Below are 16,299 nucleotides of genomic sequence, written 5' to 3'. Positions count from 1 at the left end.
GCTTGAAAAACCATCGTTAAAGTTAGGTCAACACCTGATCGTAATTAGTACTGTTAATTACAGTGTCTTGAAGTGCGCTTAAACATCATGTATAGATTGAGCACACAGACCAACGTCCATATCTAGACAACGGACGACGGAAAAACAGACAAACGTGAGTGAGCCACTGTTTGCCGTATCATTCCGTTGGGTCAAGCCAATTATTGGCTCGGTAAAGGTGAGTCTTTCCACGGAATGGCTGCATTCAAAGGCATCATATGCAGGGATTCAGCTACTAACGAGTCTTAAGCAGATGGCCAGCTTTTCTTCGTTCATAACATCATCATAACCAATCCGACTCGGTTGCTAACTGACCATTCATGTTAGCTTACGTCACGAAAATGCCACATGCGCAGGTATTCCACGACGTTCTAATAGGAAAAGATACCATCTAATACTGTTTTGCACAACTGTACAGTATGTATTTTTAAACACTGCAAATACATGAGCAAGCATTTCACCGCTCGAAACGTTTCGCACCACCTTGTCGATGACCTTATATTGATTAAGGTTAAGGATTCCTTGGTTTTTGCTGTACTTATAGACCAAACTTTCGAAAATGGCGCAACGTAAATAAAACTTGATCATCTTGTCGAGGGGTTTTCGTGCGTCAAGTTCTCAGTTCTGATTACCACAATTATTGTTCTCCAGTACCTTATGGCGCATGTATTAATTAAATGATAAGTAGGTTCAGAAGCATGAGTCTTGCACAGAGTGTGACGGACGTCCATGTATGGATTACGGTGGCTTGATGGTCTTAAACAGTTTGTTATTCAAGTCAATGCTTTAGTACGAACGTATGTATTTCTTAGCCGACCAATAAGACACACCTGCCCGTCGCGTGTGTGTGTGTTGTATCCGTCCGCATACATGCCGGACTGCATACGCTACAAGCGTAACTGTACATTAACCAAGCAAAAATAATCCTGTTCAATGCATATTCCGCATACATCTATAGCAAACATTTTTTACTTACTTATATTAACTTTTTACAAAACGGTCAGTTGTTAACTATTCCGGTTCGCCTAGATGAACGGAGAATATCAAATCTTAGATATCCTGAAGCAAGGTGCTCGTCGTTTACGTCTTCGAGCGTTCTCAATTTGCCCCACATCATTCTATACACATGTGTAGGTATTTATCAGCGCATGCATGGTAGGTAAGAGCTTACGTAAGAGCCGCGAGTAATTGACGTACAAGTTCCACCGTATACTGAAAAGAGCCCATTAATAGACGAGACTAGGTCTTATACAGTCTATAGAAATGGTAAATGATCCATTTTTTCTTTAATTTACGAAACAACTGTTGTCCGACTAGCTGTCAATTCGTCAGTCCTTGCTGAACAACGGTTTCTTTTAAGTGAATGATAAATATGTATAGCAGAAATCGCGCACCAAAGATAAACAGACTGCACCAGTGAAGTTTAGCACTGTACCTACAGTAACAGCAACTGAGAGTAAAGCTTTACAACAACAGAGTAAAAGGATGAAATACCGGTGCATGAAGGCTGTGGGTGTTGAATATCCGAGCTGAAGTCGTGACCTGACGACTCTCTCCTGGACGGTAACTATTCTTGTCGTTCGTGAACTATGATGAACTTTCGATGTTCGAACAGTTTGGTGGTACTGATGGTTTTGTCCACATCCCGCGGGCGGTGGTCTTCTTTCGCGCTGTTCCACTATCGTTACACCAAACATGTTTATTAAGCTATTAGGTGCGTTTCTTTATACGAACTTCACTTTATCAACACTGAACACTCGGGGTGAAATATTCTCGACGACTTATAAAGTTCTCTTAGATCGATCAGTTCAAATAACTCACAACTATACGTATATGTTCAATTTTATTTATCACAATATTTCTTTGGTTTGTTCGGATAACTTGACTCGAACTTGTTCTTAATGAGACACCATTGTGTCACACAGTATACCTGCAGTATCGGAATTTTTTTAAAAAAAGATGCAGATTTTTTGAAATTTAATTATGGTGTTTTCAAGCTGCTCTCTCAGCACGGATATTACATACTTGTTGCAGTAGGCAAGGACGTAGGTGGAATAGAAATTATTGCATTGTATTCACTTCTGTTTAGAAACGAATATCATGCAGTTGGGTATCGGGTATTTTATTCCGTATAAATACACACATGCGGTTTACGGTTTATTAAAGGTTGCAGTTGTCACACATGTGTACGTGTCGCCAGAAACTGGGTCAACTCAGACGATTTCCAGTTGTCAGTACAATTGAAGGCCAGTCGCGTTATGTTAACTGGGGTTAACCAGTGCCAAAATACTTTCCAAGTCGAAACCAAAACCACGGAACATTCAAATAACCAGTTGTGCAACTTATTAAACGTGGCATAGCAAGCCGTCTGCACGAACGGTGAAAGAATCAAATGTTTTCACCGTTAATACTCGTTCACTAATTTCGTCGCATAGTTTTTACTCACATGTACATACTGACAGTATATAGGCACTATTTCTGGTTTTAACAAGATACAAATCTGTTATACGCTGTAAATAGCTCAGTTTTACGTAAAGCACTTTTCGAGTGTCGTAATTGCATCTGACAAGTTTAGTTGCTGCTTTGTAAGGGATGATGTGACATGTTTCCGTCCTCGTCGAGACCTTTCATTTGCGAGGTCACATCGTTATCGAGAGAATATTTGAGTGAAATATTTGTCTTCTTATACTCGGCTAGTTTTTCTAATCGCATCTATTCTGACATGCACGCACATTTCGTGGGCCAGGTAATCATTTCGGATAAACCCAAATGCGAATGTCACGCAAAACGTATCAGCGATACCGACACTCGCGCCCGCGGGATGACAATGTGACACTAACTAAGCGTCCGCATACAAGCCTTACGAACTTTTGCAAGGCTCGATCAAACGGACGGTGGAACTAAGAGAGGGGCAAATGGGCTAGTTCAGTGGGGGGCTTGCCTCCCCCCCACTATCGAGAAAAGTAGTCGAGAGGTTGATAACTATTGTAAGAAGGATTTATTTGAATTCGTCCTTCAACTTGGCATACAATTAACCGCTATGAGTATTATTACATCAATAGTTCATGTACGCATGTCACTGAAATAAACTTGTACTCCCGCGAATAATAATGGCGCTCACGCAACAAATTTGTACATCATTCATTTATTTATTTATTGTTTCCCTACGTTTGACCATAACTAAACATCTATGTCATACAAATAATCTGTGAAAAAATTTATTTTCGAACCGCACGTCTGCCCCACTTTTAACACTTGACTGCGAATTGAATATTCGTCCTTCTGTAATAAGACTCTTGAATTAATCGACGACTCTTCTCAACTCGCGTTCAACGATATTTGGATATCGACCTGGAATTGGTTGTCGGGTAATTATTCTACCGTTTACAAAACTGTGACAAGTTCTTGCTGCCGTTGGCCACTGGCATCAGTAAAATACCGCACGACGACACTTCGACCGAGCCAACCGATGGGAAAAAGTTGTGAAGCCATAGAAAGGTTTCAGCCGATGTATTGACCTTGCGCACCTACGCTCTTACGCGCCACTACACGTCCTTACTTTTCATTTATAAAAATGATTAAATTTTTTCCCTGATTTTAAAATGAACGCTTGTAACCGGAAAGAAAGTCCATTCGTCGTACCGCTTTGTCAGCGATTGCATTCAACTCTCAACTCTCAACTTTGCGGCAAAGCGCGCTTTCGCGCTATTAGACCCGTTGGGAGCGTAACACACTCATACAAACGCGGTAACCATGGGCATGTTGAACGTGTTAAGAACCGCTTGACCCAGTAATACTTGAATAGAAACTAGTAGACTGCGACGGAGGACGTGACGGGGTTTCCCACTGGTGGAAAAGTGCCCATTACGTTGCCACCTGCAGCGAAGTAATGGACATGCGGAGGATAACGTCCGCAATCACTACTGTTGTTTACTGTCAAGCACCGGAACTGCTGAAGCAGTTGTCAACGATCGTAAAAAGCCGGGGTGGCAGGACAAACAACTAGCAGTTGCGAACACCAACTTGGTAGCGTAGAGCAAATCGCCACCGACCAGTCAACATCGAAGCTAAAATTCCTAGCCAAGATGCATAACTACAATTTTTAGGCTAATCGATCGAGATTTCAAGAATTTGGAGGACTTCTTAGTTCAGTGCCGTCGGTGAAGCAGGAATTCGAGCAAGCGTCAAAACTTAAAGTATCAATGGTTTATGTTTTCTCATAGATACGATTTGTCAGACAGTTTCCCTCTTCACCATTTTTATTTTACGTTCACTTATGCGATTCCTACTTTTAACGCTATACAGCAATTCCTTGTGAAAACTTTCTTGAATAGTTTCGCGACCCCTGACATACGAGGATTGCATGCGGTGCCGCATATAATTTCGATGCCTTTCCCTCGTCTGCAATTACTAATCACTAACTTGTCCCAGAGTTGCTGCTCGAATACGTTTACAAGTGGTCATGTACACTCTCTCGCGGCGCGTTCAAAAACGGATACACATACATATCTTTACAATTGGGACATTCATGGCGTAACACGACGTTGCAGCGAACTTGTGTCTATTGTTTAGCTTAATTTGGAACACTCGATATTTTCTATAGGCACTTCTGCACGGATTGGATCGTCGAGCTATTTTATTATATGAAACGCGACGCGAATTGAGGCCACAGACAAAGATGATGCTCGATGACCAGTCCATGCATGCAAGGTGAACAATCTGCAGTAGTCATTAGCATGAAAATCAGAGTGGGTAATTATCATCCTCTACGCTAACTATACAGTACCCGCCATATAGCGTGAGTAAAAACAAAGAAAGTAGGAAAAATATCATTGAGGTTATACTGACAAGTGAATAATATTCCTGAACCTGTAATTGCATGTAACAATATTCGATTCACGTATTCAAACCATTCGCAAACACTTGTACATAGTCGTATGTGCTATAGGTGTCAGCGGTCACTGCAGTTTTGGCGTGGGTCGACTCATACCCACGCGGCAAGTCATAATAACGGATTATTCAGAAATCAATATCAGGCACATCCTGCACTATGTATACATATACACAGTGTGTACGTATGGATGTTAGATGGGTACGGCCTACAACGTACACCTACGTGATCACTACCTGTACGAGATACCAATCAGAAACGTGAAAACGGTCGCGTGTAAATGTACATTATACACGAGTCTCTGAACAGCTCGAAAGCGGATGAATGCCGTATTTTTCTTCCGAATGATTCGCTCTTTAAATGGTCTAACAGTATGGTTCAATTTACATAAACGATACAGTCTCGCCATGTATTAATTACACAATATTTTGATTACTTCTGGTCTTTTCGGCCAATGGTTTTACGAACGCTGTGGTATAACGTTTTTGACAACATATGACCCTGGTCTACATGATATATCAGCTAGAGTAAAGACATTTCGAGTCAAAGTACCGCTTTGCGTGCCGCTGGATATATCACAGCTGCAGTTCCTACAGTACCAGGCATTCCATGAATTTGACTGTTCTATTCGTCGTTGAATGACGTGACAGTCCAATATTCTCATTGGTCCTAAGCCCTCTGATGTTGAAAAACACTGCAGGCATACATGAATCTTGCTCTTTACTTTGACTGGCTTCACCGAATGATTCTTTTCTTTCAATTTCGTAGTCCGCGAAACGTGCAATACCGTTTTCACTAGATCGCACAATATTTCAAAAATTCACTTACTAATACGTTTGGAATTAGGTAGAAGACTCTACAAAGGTGAACTAAACTGTACAGCTGCGCGCATTGGCGGCATCACATCGAAAATCCAGCTATCGCAATGAAAATAACGTCGATCGTCTTGTAGTGCTTTGACGTGAGGTCAAATGTTGTAAAATGATTGCTATAAAGCGCGCGCAGCATTGCACTTGTTTAGACGTCGAACAAGTTGAAGGGTCGTTTGACTGGCGATACGTCTTAGTTACTGTAAAGCACGTGTGATTTTACGTCCCGGGCTGTCGACGTCTCAGGATTGCTATCGGCGATTACTTATCTCTATCGTTGGAATAACCAGCCAACAGGACTTTGAACGTCATCTATAGTGAAACATTATACTCGCCTGTCGTGGTTGCACAGGTATATCTATGTCTGAAAAGTAAAAGTTCACAATCGAGTGAAAGTTGAGAACTAGTTAGTCAGAGGCGTAGACCGATATTTAGTGTTGTCAGCAATTTTTCTCAAAATATTCTTGCTGAATGTTCCGTCAAAGGATGAGTTTGAAAAAAATATCGCATTTCACTTGAAAAAACGTGATGATTTTACTCTACAATGATAAAATAAACCACAACTACTTATCCACTAAGCTTTCGTTCTGAATGTTTTTTTTTTTTGTAACGAATAGATTAATTTTAACCTACAGAGCATCCGGCTGTTGCAGGTGGGCCGAATTTCTTTCAAGATATTGATTACGTCACTGGGGCTGGGTGGGTGGAGCTAATACGGCATTTTTTAAGGATATCAATGTGGCAAAAATTACGTACATAAATCGAGGTTTCATTATTATTTAAACCAGGAGAAGCCATTCATCGGGTACAAAGTACATCCTGGAAGTATAATCTCATCGACGACGATTACGTCACTTGTATGTGTGTTACGCGTGGGTAAGAAAAAAAAATAAAAAATCATGATAACTATCATTTTCTAATTTTTACTTAGTAAAGACAATCTTCAATCAAAAGATTTACCTTCCCTTTTTATCACTTTTAACCAGAGTCTGATTCGGCACCGTTTTTCAATCCGTCGGCTAGACTTATGTTCATCAATTTCTCGCAATTGTCATTTCCTTCTATAGCGTGACTGTGCTCCTATAGATTCGTGATTTTTTTTCGGATTCGATACGCGTAAGGATATTAGATAACACTTGGGTATTACGCCTGAGTGCGCACTTACGTCAACAAATTATCTATACTCGTATATACAATATATCGAGCGAACGATAACGGCATCCGAAGCAAAAGCACTTTTCACGCCTGTATTTGGACAATACATGAGTTTAATTTACGAAAATAAACAGTCCATCGTCGCCCCATATTCACCAACTACTCTGATACAGGTATATACATAACTATAGTCAGAAACTGTTTGTCATTAACCTCCAAGAACGCACGAGATCATAGGATATGTTGTATTTATATTTTCACTTAATTGAAGCTGAGAAATTGATCGCCTGGAACGTTCGGAGAAGGGAATACTTAAATGTAGGTATAGGTAATGTTGAACCAGAGCCAACTGATTAGTGAAGTTATCCGGTAATTTTTCATGGAGAAAGTCAGCAGACGGCCTTATCTACCGTTGAACTTGCTCCGAGAGAGTGGCCCAACGGCAGTACGTATCAACACGTTGAACTTGTCAGGCATATATATATACATACGCATGCAGTCGGATATTCGCACAGCAAAGTGATGCCGATGATGGTAATAATGTAAAGGAATATAAAGTAACAAACAAAACGAGCCTGTAAAAATAAGCAAATGGAAATCCAACAATTCTCCGGCTATAATTTAATTGTAAAATTCAATAACGGTGAGTCACTACATGTGCAAAATAAAGCGTAACGTCGGATCGGATGTAGACAATAAGGTTTACCCGTGGTACATACTGTACGGCGATTGACGACCGATAACAATAAGTCGCAAATTAGATAAACGCCTCTGTAGGAACCTTAAAGGGTAAACGGCGGTGACGCTCCACGTGCCTCAAAGACGCGTCCAAGTAGCGTCAGTTGCTAATTTTGTTTAAGTACTACGCCTACTGCGTCTCATGTCGCCGATTGATGTAGACATCGGCAACGCTGTAGTTGACATTGCACGAGTCGAGGTTATCCTTTGTTTCATTTATGCACGGATATCAGCCGAAAATGATTTGACGTAAGTCAAAAGGCGGAGCAGCGCGACTTCCAACACAAATTAAACGCTGGAAGATCTGTTATGGTCAGTCTGGCGAGTTAAATTGACAATACAGTTCTCGGAATTTTCCATCAACACCCGAATTATAATGCGAATGTCCCGCTTAGAAAAATATTTCCTGTATGGTAGGTATTATATATTTTTTCTCCTCGTATACATTATATGTACACATATGTAAATACATATATGTATGTTGAATATATATATATACCTCTGCACGGGTGACGCGTGCAGTAATTCATCGTAACACGCTTTGCATAACTATGAGAAAGTTTCAGCTCGTTTTTTGTTCGACTTTCCACAATGGCACCGGGGACTCTATATAACTTTCCGACAATTCTACCTTCACTTGCTCTAGCTCTTTGTTACGGGTGGCTAATGACTTTCAAAAATTAAAGTATCTCAGTGTCGTATCGAATAATGGTATTCGTATTTCTATGAACTTGTTGTAAATTGGCACCGTTCTATGAGCAGCAGATTATTCTCAGAAGAAGGAATCGCTGCGGGGATTTCGGATTAATGAACAGATACCTATAATCCTCATTTTGTATATTCAGGCGAGAGTAAAACAAAGGGGTACGCCATTCGTTTAAAATTTTTGTCCCACTGATATACCGAGAGAGGCTTGTTGACGTACTGTTTATAAGTATGAAACTTATGCTTCATTTCAGTAAAAAAGGCTAAGAGCTTTCAACCTCGAAATTGTCGCTAATTGCAACAGTGACAAAAATGACCTTTATAAGTATGTAACAGTAAATTCAATTGGCTTTGATACCATCGCAACGATCACCACTGGTCAAGCTTCCACGAAATGGGTGTCCAACGAACTGACCATTTGGATTTGTAACACTCAGTCGGTTACGCTCGGTGTAAAAACGAAACGTTGTTTCAAAAATCCGTGACACAGAAGCTCAGCCGACACGGTAACGGCTGTGCAAATATCGACCGATTGAATTGACTGTTACGAAGAAGTCGTTATGCTGCCGTAATGAAACTTAGTTACTGAAAATCCCCATTTCAAGACTAAATTAACTATACGCAGTTTGTACTTCAAATTAGATTTCCCATCTTGTGTAAATGAAGCGTGAGCTTAAACTTCTGTATCAGACATCGTCAACGCTTTCCGAGTACATACTACGCACGAAGTAACTAGTAAAACCACAGTACTATGCATGTAATGTTTCCATTAACGTTCCGAGGTCGGATACCTCATTAGCCTTTGCCGTCTCTAAGTGTAAAGCTTGACGGTCTATCTCCACGGTTACATGAAATGAACAATAAACGGATGATTAAGTCTCTGATCTGGCAAAGGCGCATCATTGGAACCCATTCACGGAACACTGGTTCGATTTGATCACAACACTGCAGAACCCACACGTCGATTTATTTATATCCATCACCACTGTATCCACGAAACGTCCGTACTGTAAGCGACAGCACGCTTGGTATCGGTTGACGGTTTCAGCATGACTGGATTCCTGGTGTTGGTTCACCACCGTCTCGCGAGTTCAGCTCAGCTGTAAGACTATGGGACGTCCCCTACTCTTCCAGCGAGCAGACAGTGGCCCTGTCCACTACTCGGCAGCGACTGGTGCCGCGCAATAACACTAGACACCTCGTAGTTTCACGTCTGTTTCGATGTCTAGAGTGCATATTTTCCACGCTAGAACTACTTCGAGTAATTGACACTATTGGGAGGGTCCCTTGTTCGCGTGTTTTCACTAAAGAACCCTGCACGAGACAGCGAACCGCTGAACCTGCTTTACCTGATTCAACGGACAGATCGCAACCGTATGAGGAATGGAAGTGGAGTAGATGGGACGTCATTGAAAGGCTTAGTTTTTCGATGCTGCGACAATGTTTCTCGTCTGTTCCTTGGCAGGGGATGTCGGGCAGTCGGAGTTAATGTCCTAAAACTGTTACGGTATAAGCCAGATTGTGATGGTTTTATTGCAGTCTGGTTTTTAAAATAGACAAGATGGATGCGTATCTAAGAAGACTAGAAAAATAGGTGTCACACGTGTGCGCGTGCATGTGTTCATATGTATGTGGTTGCATCTTCTTTTATATTTACCGAATAATTTCTCAGAACTACGAAGAACTGGCGAGTTTCCAAAAAATGTCTACACTCCGTAACAAGATTGGCAGTTCACTGCTACCACAAGAAGAGCTGGTATTTATAAATGTTTCAGAATTTTACTTCCTTTATCGGCTCTGTTGGCGATGCAACATCACTGGAAGAGATTTCTTTAAGTTTTGAGGACCGAGGGATACGTCACAGTGCTCGACCTTATTACTCAGGGAAAAAGAAAACCTTGGAGACGGTGAATAGATACCACTCGTATCCTCAATGTCAGTAACACCACCCAGCCATGTCATTGTATTTCCTGCTGATCAATATCCGTTGTTAATTCAACGTCGGGGTTACGAGAAAATAGCAAATTCGATTATCGGATACAAGTACGTATTTCGGGGTTTTGTATAGAAAGATTAGGAATGAAGAACATAAGGAATGTCTTTCCTATGGACTAGTGTGCAGACTGATTTGGCGGTTGATTTGCGAAAAATTATATTTTATCAAATTGTTTAATGATGCGTAGATTTGTGTATCAGAATTAACACATTCACGTGGTATTAGTTTAATCATCGTCAGTAGCTTATTTGGGCCAATTAGTGATTATTTTGTGGAGCAGTTTGACCAAGCCCAACCTATTTCATAGAGAGAGAACGCAAGATGTTAAACCTGATCCGATTTCTTAAATTTTGTTGGGGTTCTTGAATACTAAATGAAACGCAATCTAGATGATCTCGTAAGGCTGGGAAATCTCCGACGAAACAAATGTAAAAAGTTTCGAATAGACGAGGTTACTACAATTTTACTCAGAACCGTATATACTCGGCTTTCTATATGTATAGTTACGCGAACAAAAGAATGCCTCAGGTTCTTGGCTATCCGGCCTGGTAGTACAAGCAAGACATGTGAGTTAAGTACAACTTTACACCAGTGTGTAAGTGTACTAGTTTAACAACTAATTTTAAATTCTGAATTCGGCATGCAACGAAATTACGTATGCAGTTTTACTGCGTCCATGAGTAGGCTATACACGACTGCACGCGGAAAGTGCGGTTCAGTTTACTCCACGGATTACTGCAATGATTGAATTGTACGTAAATTTGATCATTTCAATATTCCAAGAAATATAATGTTTATATTTATCACAGCTTCAACCTCGACGTGCAGATAATGACCAATCAGAGAAAAATAGTTTGTAAATTACTTCGCTTCATTAGAAATATGTAATACCTTGCAGGTAGTATCCATAAGTTAACGACATTCAATGACCTTCTTACGTACCGACTTTATTACTGATGTGGCAGGGTTCTGCTAGGTTATACTAACAAGCGGACACGTGATTGGAAGTAAGCATAATAATATCACATCTCGGAGAACTGCACGACTGATTGTGAGTTGCAGCGTTCCGAAAATGATTGATGATTGAACACGAAGAAGTTCGCTCCCACAGATGAATCGATATTTTATTATTGTTATTATTTCTTGTTAAATTTACACGAAAAAATAATCGGCAAATACAGATTTGACAACAGCTCTCCCGCGTAGAATTGCAAATAAACGATTCAACGACCGTTATGCATGCAGCACCGCAGCTGCAGGGCATTGCAGAAAAATGTTATTTACAGCTAAAACGACGCGAAGGTCTAGATTCACTGCATCCTTGCGGGGATGAAATCGTGGAGCGATAAGAAGTAGGTGGGCGGCGCGAAAAAAATAATAATTCTTCGATAACTCAGGAAACGTATAAACGTGTACAGATAGCAGAATTTGTATACAACGGTAAACAACATACCATGTATGCGATTCCATGCGAAGCTCGATTGTTATAGTCTACGAATTCTATGGTAAGAAATATTGAATACTCAAAAGTATAATGGAAACAGTTTTGTAAGAATGCACACGGCTATAAACAGAGTTGTTTATGCCGCCTTTTCACATGACCGCATGCAATGAAGTAGCTCAAAACCTTGACAAGATTGCATGCCAATTACTAATATATGTACCTGCAGTAACATTCGCGTTTAAATCATAGAGAATGTATCGCTGAAAGTAACGCAACCGGCAGCCAGTAAAAGATTCAGAACGGTTTAGGAGACGAACGGAAGAATCAGCTTTCTGATTGGCTACTGGAGACGCGTCGCGTTGTTCTCATGTCGCGGCCGCTACTCACACACATACGCGTCTGGCTATACACGACCAAATTGGTGTGAGTGAGCGGACGGCCTGTAGGTATTGACGTCCGCTGCAGCATGAGTCGGTTGCGTGACTTGGGCATAAGAATGACATTCCCGTTTTCGACAACACGAATACAAGCCATGTAGTCTAATCATTATATCCGAAAAAAGGCAAATAAATGCAAATGAACCGAGAAGGCTGATTTTTATATATTGTATACGGAGGGCTCAGAAAAGCTTAACTTAATATTGTCGACCAAGATTTTCTATTAGCTTTCTGCACCATTTGGTTTTTTTTTTTTTTTGCGATAATTCGGGATAAAACCATCACAATTAACAACGGATGATCGTTGTTGAGATATCGAACAATGGTATGTGAAAAATTCATTTCACTTGAATTGTAGATCGTAAAAAAAGCAACGAAAACGTATATAATCGCAATTTTCGTATGATAACGGAAAGCCGAGTTATCGCAATAAAACAATATGGTGGATAAAGCTCATAGGAATTGTCTTGGTCGACAATTTCAAGTTAAGCTTTTCTAAGTCTCCCCTGCACCATATATAGAAATCAGCCTTCTCGGTTCGTTTGCATTTTAAAATGTATATAATGACTGTACTGATGTTCACACCTACGATCGTATTCATGCATACTTTTTGATTGTAGTATTCGAATGTTGAGGAAACGTGAAGGTAAACGTCCCGTGTAAATCGTCCTTTATAGCCGCCTACAAGATACACGGCTGTCGCTGCTGATGAGTAAACTTTTTGTACATACACAGCGTGGCACAGCTTGACGTAACGTGTAGCAGCGTCATCGTGGCTTCCCTCTTGATCGTAACCTAACCTAACATAACCAGCATTGCCAATCTATCAGCCGCACATTTCTTTAAATGGCGCCAAAAATTCTTTATATTTCTTATTTAGATGGCACGAAAATAATTCTTCAGATGTCTTAATGGCGCACCAGTAATCCTTTATATTTCTCATTTTCAAGAGCGATGTTTCACTATATTGAAACTCAATAAATACAGAAATACATAACACATTTCATTTTTCGCTTTATAACATGGACAATATTCCTAGAAATATATAATGATCCTCACCGTACAAGGTAATACAGACAGATTTATATCCGACAATTTGAATTGTATATATTAGGAACTTTTACTTATATAATATGCTTTTATGTTCAATATTCAGGACCACCAACTTGTCAAATAAGTGCGTTTGAAAATTGTAGACGCTATCTAATTAGTGCATATTTTCTCAGGAACCTCACAATTGGTTGATTTTTAATTTGTTGTTTCGATTTCACAGACCATATTTAGAGATCTCGCACTATTAGTCTTGATATTTCGTCAGAGATCTTGAGATATTTTCTTCAGTCTCCAGCTTAAACGACAATATTTCTTAATAAGAAGCCAACTTTTCTTTTTTCTTGGAACGGACTCTATATTCTTTAGATTTAACGAAATTTCTTTAGGGTTGGCAACGCTGAACACAACTCGAGCGTACGCTGATTCCATAATATTTTCAAGAGTAAAATGTCAAAAATCTTCCAAGTTCCGATAGTAGATAAATATTCCAATGTTCGCCGTGACGTTTCCTCGCTTCCTGGAAAGTGCACCGATCGGTGAATTCTGCACCTACGCAAGGCAGAAACTTTCCTTATACCTATGTGTGGGTTTATGCTGGGACATCCTGTCTCCGACGCGACGCCAAGTTCACGCATATACCCGCAGTTAGACTCGATAATGCACTTAAAACGCGCATGTAGAGCTGCGCCGGCTTCACCCGAGTTATGCAGATTGTGACACGTAGTTCGATTCGACAGTTGCACATGTGGGACACGGACGACGCTTGTCACGTGCGGGTCTTGCAAAAGTAACATGCAGATTTTTAATGAAAATCCTTTAAACATCACCATTGCATATTGATAACGGCGACGGTTCGTTACTGATTCTTTAAGGTTAATGCTTCGTATAACTAATTTGCGGTCACGGATATAGCACCTCTCACAACATCGACGAGTCGTATTGTTGGACGACTCTTCTGCTTATTTATAGTATCTATAATTTTCATTGGTACGGAAACCGGACGTGGGCTTCAATTTCGCGTTAGAGAACTTTCAGCTAATTAATACTTCTGCGAATGCTGATCGGAACATTAATATGCACTGCTTGCGCGTATTGTATATACAACGTTTTTCACAATGGTAACAATGAATCAACTAGTTACAGACCTTAAAAAGATCACATTCGAAAGTGACAGTTCGTTGTTAATATATCTATATCGCTGTTAATATTACTTTACTTTATAAACGATTGCCTGCTGAAGCAAGAAATAGACGGCCTTGGATAATCGTGTAACGGTGCAGAATTTGTTTGTACCAGGTAGCTTGTTCGCGGATTCTGACATTCACCGATCGGAAGATATTAATATAATTATACACACCTAAACGACTTGTACTCCATATGTTAATTCGTTCATTTTTCCTAATTGAACTGTAATTAACAACAACAACTGTGGTTTGACTTGTTGTTAAACTTTTTAAAGTAATTTTTTTTTTTCAACTCGACTTTTTGTCAATGTAGACACAAACTTTCCGATATTAATTTATATCTGAGGAAAATATATTATATCCAGCGTGGAATTGAATTTGATTAGAACTATCTGGAGCAGTGTAGGAATTAATAAGAGGCCGAAATATGTAAGGAGAAAGTGTAAAGGTAACAGATGCAAATGAGCAAAGACAATAAAACACGGAAATGACGAAATTCCACTGGTAAGTACTCCTGCAGGTCAAATTGACCTACATCAATTAAATAAAAACACGTCTCCGATCTTACTGGGTGCAGATAAAGGTTGAAATATGAACGGGAGGGAGCTCTAATTATGTATACCAAATTCGCCTAATAACGACTTTACCCATGACTAAGTACTTTTAAATATATATATATATATATATATATACATAACTGAAGGATAACATCTGCTATTAAAATTGAAGTAAGTAGGGAAAGAGAAAATGATATCAGAAATTAGAAAGTAAATTAATAAATAGTACGTCTATAAATATGCAAAATTCTTGACCAGCATAAGATCGAATCCACCATCTATTTCCTGATGCAAGGCAACACGACATGCATTGCTGTAACGCGGGCTTACATAATTGAAGGAGGCAAAAACTACTGTGCTGTTTGAGATTCAAAAGATGTGGATTACCTGTACTGGTACAATTATTTAAAGATGTTGTGGTCAAATAATAAAATAATTCGCAGGTAAGACATCAGAATGGTATATGTGTTATTGTTATTATTATTACTATTATTATCTTGATGCGTGTCAAAGTGTGATTAGTGTATGTATGGCTGTTACCACCCGTTGCAAATAAAACTGTATACCTGTAAAATAAAAGAACAAAAGAATGGAGAGAATTCCATACTGCAAACCAGTCAAACCAGTTTCCAGTCTTATTCTGCATTGCATTATAGGCTAAAAATACCTGAGCGAGAGCGCACGAAGTAGTCTGTTAATAACAATTGATTTGTTGAAAGGCCCGGGGCAACTCACCTGAAACAGATAAAATGGTACAACGTAACTCATTGTAATGACAATTGCCTTTTACTGAAGCGAAACATTAAAAGAATTTATTGTATGAAAAAATGAACGGAGAAACGTGTGCGAGAAATAAGGTTGGATAAGGTAGAAAAAAGTTCTCAAGTGTACAAAATTTTATGTTCGAAGGTTAAACAGACGCACGAACTATCATTCCATATTTGACTTGTAATGTTTGTATGTCTTTTATTTAGTACCTATAACCAAGTCGACGACAGCAAACAGCGGCGAAGCACATTTTGACGGTACTGTACATCCAAAAAAGGCACTGCTCCTCGCACATCGCACCGTCACAAAGAATCCAATCTATCTCTGTTTTTGTCTTTGTCTTTGTCTTCTTTATTTCGAAAATCTTACGCCGTTTCGTCGATACTTTACGTATAAGAATATCGATCATGGTTGATCGCGAGATCGAATAAGGGAATACTAAATTATTCGAGTTTATCTTATC

The 16,299-nt window shown here is 39.7% G+C and overlaps 1 protein-coding gene across 8 annotated transcripts in view; it reads right to left on the bottom strand.

The window, feature by feature from the left end:
* LOC124306499 (IQ motif and SEC7 domain-containing protein 1) overlaps positions 1–16,299 on the bottom strand; it is a 49,321-nt gene that overhangs the window by 17,487 nt on the left and 15,535 nt on the right. The window contains exons 1-2 of one of the 8 annotated variants that reach the window (XM_046767297.1): positions 9,148–9,519; positions 1,534–1,969 (exon numbers count right to left, since the gene is read on the bottom strand). The exons of 3 other annotated variants lie outside the window; for them this stretch is intronic. In XM_046767297.1, coding sequence (XP_046623253.1) covers positions 1,534–1,736 — 203 coding nt within the window. In that variant the 5' untranslated portion in view covers positions 1,737–1,969; positions 9,148–9,519. Of the gene's footprint in view, positions 1–1,533; positions 5,854–9,147; positions 9,520–16,045; positions 16,285–16,299 lie in introns of those variants that run through there. 4 more of the 8 variants (XM_046767299.1, XM_046767301.1, XM_046767303.1 and 1 more) reach the window with 4 other exon arrangements.

The sequence above is a fragment of the Neodiprion virginianus genome, chromosome 5, assembly GCF_021901495.1.
Source record: "Neodiprion virginianus isolate iyNeoVirg1 chromosome 5, iyNeoVirg1.1, whole genome shotgun sequence".
In the NCBI taxonomy this organism is placed as follows: Eukaryota; Metazoa; Arthropoda; class Insecta; order Hymenoptera; family Diprionidae; genus Neodiprion; species Neodiprion virginianus.
This window is presented reverse-complemented; position numbering and strand designations above follow the sequence as displayed.